Source organism: Aptenodytes forsteri, unplaced genomic scaffold, assembly GCF_000699145.1.
Source record: "Aptenodytes forsteri isolate BGI_AS27 unplaced genomic scaffold, ASM69914v1 Scaffold97, whole genome shotgun sequence".
Taxonomy (NCBI): Eukaryota; Metazoa; Chordata; class Aves; order Sphenisciformes; family Spheniscidae; genus Aptenodytes; species Aptenodytes forsteri.
Window position 1 is genome coordinate 501,327 of NW_008795036.1, and position 4,646 is coordinate 505,972.

Genomic DNA, 4,646 nt, shown 5'->3' on the forward strand with positions numbered 1-4,646 from the left:
GGGGAGGGGCTTGGAAAGTTAGAAAGTTTTCCTGTGCCATTCACACATGTAAAATTTCAGGACTTTTTGTTGGGGCAACAAAACTATCTAACCAAAACCAGGTAAGTCATAGCCCTATCTAAGTCTTTGGCTGTCCTACATTTGGTGGTTAGGAACCAGCAACATGCTAGGTCTCCATTTTTCCCACTTTTGTTTTACAATCCCTAGTTGCAAATTATATGGAAAATGCTGTGTCTAAAACAACCAAAGTGTTGACTGGATGCAATATGAAGTAATTCAGATCGCATAATAAACCCACTGTTAACTTTCAAAGGTATGAATGAATGTCTTGCTGAAATGACACAGTTAACCAAGCATATTGATTCTGTACAGCCTCTGAAATAGAAAAACTCCTTTTACTGCTTAAAAGAAATGGGTGTCCTTTTCTTTTTGCTTCCCTCTCAGGGATCCTGACACCCCCAAAAAAGTAGAATATTCATCTGGTTTTGTTTACACTTGAGAACAGATGCCACAAACTGTTATATTAATGTAGTAAATCTTCCTGGCAATGTGTTATCAATATTTACGTGTTAATCAATGAGATGGATATCATAGTAAAACTACAAGAAGCATCAATACGTTATTAGAAAGCACACTGAAGCACCTATTCATAATTTCGTAAATTCTGCTTGGAAGTCTGAGACATCAATGAATTCTTCAGCATCCTCATGCAACACGGTCTTCTCTCCTGGTATTAGTGCATGAGCTAGTGTTTACTCAGGACTCAACGTGACTTAATTTTTGTTTGCTGGATGTCAATTTCTTTTTGCTGTGTGTTTCCATTAACAGTTGTGTATGTAATATAGACTGCAGTGGATACAGTTTTAATCCTGTATGTGCTTCTGATGGAAGTTCCTATAACAATCCGTGCTTTGTTAGAGAAGCATCATGTCTGAGGCAAGAGCAGATCGACATCAGGCATCTTGGACACTGCTCAGGTAGGCTTAATTTTGTTTTTCTGGTAAATGTAAATTCTGACATAAGTGGGCTTTGTAGAGCTTTGCCTTTTCCATTTTTGATCAGAAGTCACTGATCCAGTTGTCAGTGAACTCCCCGCCTGTGTTTTAGAGTTCCCCACGCAGAGGTATGTTTACACTACATACATACGTGCTGTGTTTACATTACCTTCCTTTGGCTGCTGTCACCTGGAAAGACAGCAAAAGCTCTTAGGAGAATCTAAGCAATAGTCCAACGGGTCTTACATGGGGGGGTGGTAAGAAGTAAGAGAGCAAAAGGAGTACTGGTGTGTGGGAAACGTTCTCTCTTGCTGCTGTAGGCTGTACAATGTACTTCCAAAGTGAGTCAAGTTGGGCCCCGATTGCACAAATATTTATCCATTTCCTTTTCCAGTGTTGGAATGGTCCACTGAAACCCTCTGCCTACTGCCTTGTAATTAATCATGTGCATGACTCTTCAGTTTTGGGGTCCTGCAGTTAGGAACCTTCTCATGGGAATAACAACTTTCCACCATCTCTTTGCCAGTTACATCTAGATCTGTAACTTGGACACTTCCAAAACTGAAACAGGCTGTCACCAAAATAACCTAAGCCTGTACCACGGAAGAGCTTTTCGTTCAAAACATACAGCTTGAGGTGTGCGGTGTGTTGGTCTGGCCGCTGGGGTTACGGACTCTGTTACAGCCTGGTTGTATGGGAGGAACAATGAGGGAATGTGTCCAGTTTTACTGCAATTAAAATACTTCTTCGAATATTATTCTGGCTTCTCAATGACTTACATGTAGTCGTCTGGAAATAAGCCTTTCCTAATAGCTATCCATGCATGTATTTATCATCTAGAAACAGATGACACAAACGCAGTTGGAAAGAAAGACGATGGCATGCAGTATCGGCCAGAGGTGAAAGGTACCGTGCTGACTTTGTGCTGTTTGGTTACGGTTTCACAAGATGAGAAAATAGGAGCACGCAGGTCCCTTCTCGTCTGCCTTACAGCTTTGATTTCTGTAACCGAGACAGTCCTGCGAACAGCTTCTTTCTTACAGCACTGACGTCGCAAGGCTGGCAAGAAGGAGATGTGCGTGATTTGTGAGTTTTGCCTGCTCTGTTCCTCTAAGATGCCCAGCTGCTCCCCACCCTACGCAGCGGCCACAGGATTAGACTCCCCCCACGTGCTGTGAAAATGCCTTTACTGCAAGACGTCAAGCTGTGACATTCCTGATGAAATGACACAAGCCCCCCAGCGACCCCATCTTTTCTGATAACTTCTGAAAAAAAATGGCAGATCCTGTCTGTGTTAGGTTATTTTAAAATGTTTTCAGTAAACTAATACGCTGAATCACATTGGTTGAAAATGTTTTACCTATATGAACCTTACCTTAGCTAAATGAACCTTACTATAAATGAAATAAGGCAGAGTTTCACTTCCTGCTCAGTGGTTTTACATGGTAGTAGTCTGTGTGTGTTAGGTACATTCTCAGAACAGATATGCTTCTGCATTTCATGGCTCTTGCTCAAAGTGTTTCTCTCTGGGACAAAACATCTCTGCCTTTCTCAAGTTATTGGCAAAGAGCAGATCTGCATAGGTGTTAATCTTCCCTCCTCTTCTCTCACAAATAATAGCACTGTTATCTTCTCTGTTAGCTCTGGTCCTTAGTTGCTTCTGTCATACTTGTTTTGCACTCCCGTGGCCTCCCAGAGTAAAGCCATCCCACCATGGCTTTCGACATTCCTTGTGTTCTTCCTGAAAAGCCTTTCAGTGCCAAAAAGCTCCGTATATATTTCTTTTTTCAAGAAGTCTCTTATTTTCACTCCATATAATGTACCAGTTGGAATGATTTAATGTCAATTTTCACTTACATTATGAAGGCATAAAAGGCACCAAATGGAATGTACATCTTATTATGTGATGTAATGAAACACCACTTTTGGTTCCTATTCAGAAGAAGTTACAGCCTTTTATTCATTGCATATGAATTGCCCTTGAAATCTAGTTAGTGGAAAAAAGATTGTATATAATTATTATTATTAATGTGTATAGCATGTGCAGTCTCAAGTTCGGCAAATGATGTGCACGGAGGGAGTATGCCTTGTGCAAAAAAATTATTTTGAAATTTTTTTACGCAGCAGTCAGGTCTTTTTAGACAGCGAGAGCCTGAAGTGAACTACTTTGAATGACTTTTTCTTCCAGGATAAAAGAACAGTCCACACTTCTATCTGTTTGCTTTTGCTTTAAATTCCCCTGAGTTATTCTTGTTAAACCCTATTCTCTGAATGTATAATAGCTTGCGGTCTCTAGAACCATGATGGTCTCCTTCTCCTGCAGTGCAAGTGTCTACCTAAAGTTACACCAGAAAGGTCTCACTTCCCGGATTCAGCTGGCTTGCTGGTTTTCTTGTGCCAAGATGGGCATCAGGGTTTCAGTTTTTGTGCATGCCTCTTCCTTCTGGTGAAGTATCTGAACTCTTATATCCAATCACTCTTTCAAGGCTCCTACACTAGTTAAATCTTTCACTTTGAAGCTCTGAAGCAGTCTAGCAAGCCTCTCAGATTAAAAACGGATTCCCGTCAATAGGTAGGTAAATATCTATTTTACGCTAGGAATCACCTCCTGCATTTAACAGCGTCTCTTTGCTTAATACAAGTTTTGCTTCTGACTTGGGTGGCCATGGCTACCTGGCCAGCTTTCAGGGGATGCATCTTTCACTGGGCCTCACGTTCTCTATTAGTATACACATTAAAAGCAGACATAGTGCAGCTATCTGAACAGACTAATATAATTGTATGTAGCTTATTACTAGCCTTTGATTGGGACCAGATGTGACAGTAATTAACTGCTTGGAGGAAGAGGGAGGCAACGGTTTTGGGATGAGCCAGCCCCACTTTTCTCCTCTTAGACATGCCACATAGTCTATTCCATCAGGGCAGTGGTGGACATATTGTCAGTATTAAGCAATGTTCTTCCCTTGTATCAAGTCTTCTGTATCTTTGAAGCATAGCCTGAACCATCAGGCCTCCTTATATCTAAATCCTCTAATAGATTTTTTTTTTTTTTTCTCCTGGAACAAATTAGAAAACATTCCAGAAAATGTTCAGGGAGAACCTAAAACAGCAGCATGCCTTTTTTTTCTTGTATAACTACATTCTCTTTCTTGCTGGTGTTATTTCAAATATCTGCAACTGTATAAGAGATTTCTTCTTCACAGTCCCTTTTTGCTTTGCACCTGCAGTTCATTACAATCTTGTATTATTTGTGACGCTATAGTCTATTGCCATGGAAATGAACATAATTCCACAATTACATCTTTAGATCCCTGCTCTTTAGAGAAGTCCATTATGAAATACCAACTTCTGTATTTAGGAGTTTTTTACAGAACAATTTTGGGGAAAGAATGGTTGAAAATGTACACAGCTTTACAGAATCATAGAATCGTTTAGGTTGGAAAAGACCTTTAAGGTCATCAAGTCCAACCACTAACCTAGAACTGCCAAGTCCACCACTAAAGTCCCGAAGCACCACATCTACATGGCTTTTAAATACCTCCAGGGATGGGGACTCCACCACTTCCCTAGTGGTTCCCCGGGCAGCCTGTTCCAACGTTTAACCACTCTTTCAGGAAAGAAATTTTTCCTCACGTCCAATCTAAACCTCCC

The 4,646-nt window shown here is 40.7% G+C and overlaps 1 protein-coding gene across 1 annotated transcript in view; it reads left to right on the top strand.

The window, feature by feature from the left end:
* Positions 1 to 4,646, top strand: part of TMEFF1 (transmembrane protein with EGF like and two follistatin like domains 1) — a 55,663-nt gene that overhangs the window by 43,477 nt on the left and 7,540 nt on the right. The window contains exons 6-7 of the mRNA XM_009276681.2: positions 829 to 977; positions 1,836 to 1,901. Coding sequence (XP_009274956.1) covers positions 829 to 977; positions 1,836 to 1,901 — 215 coding nt within the window. The remainder of the gene's footprint in view (positions 1 to 828; positions 978 to 1,835; positions 1,902 to 4,646) is intronic.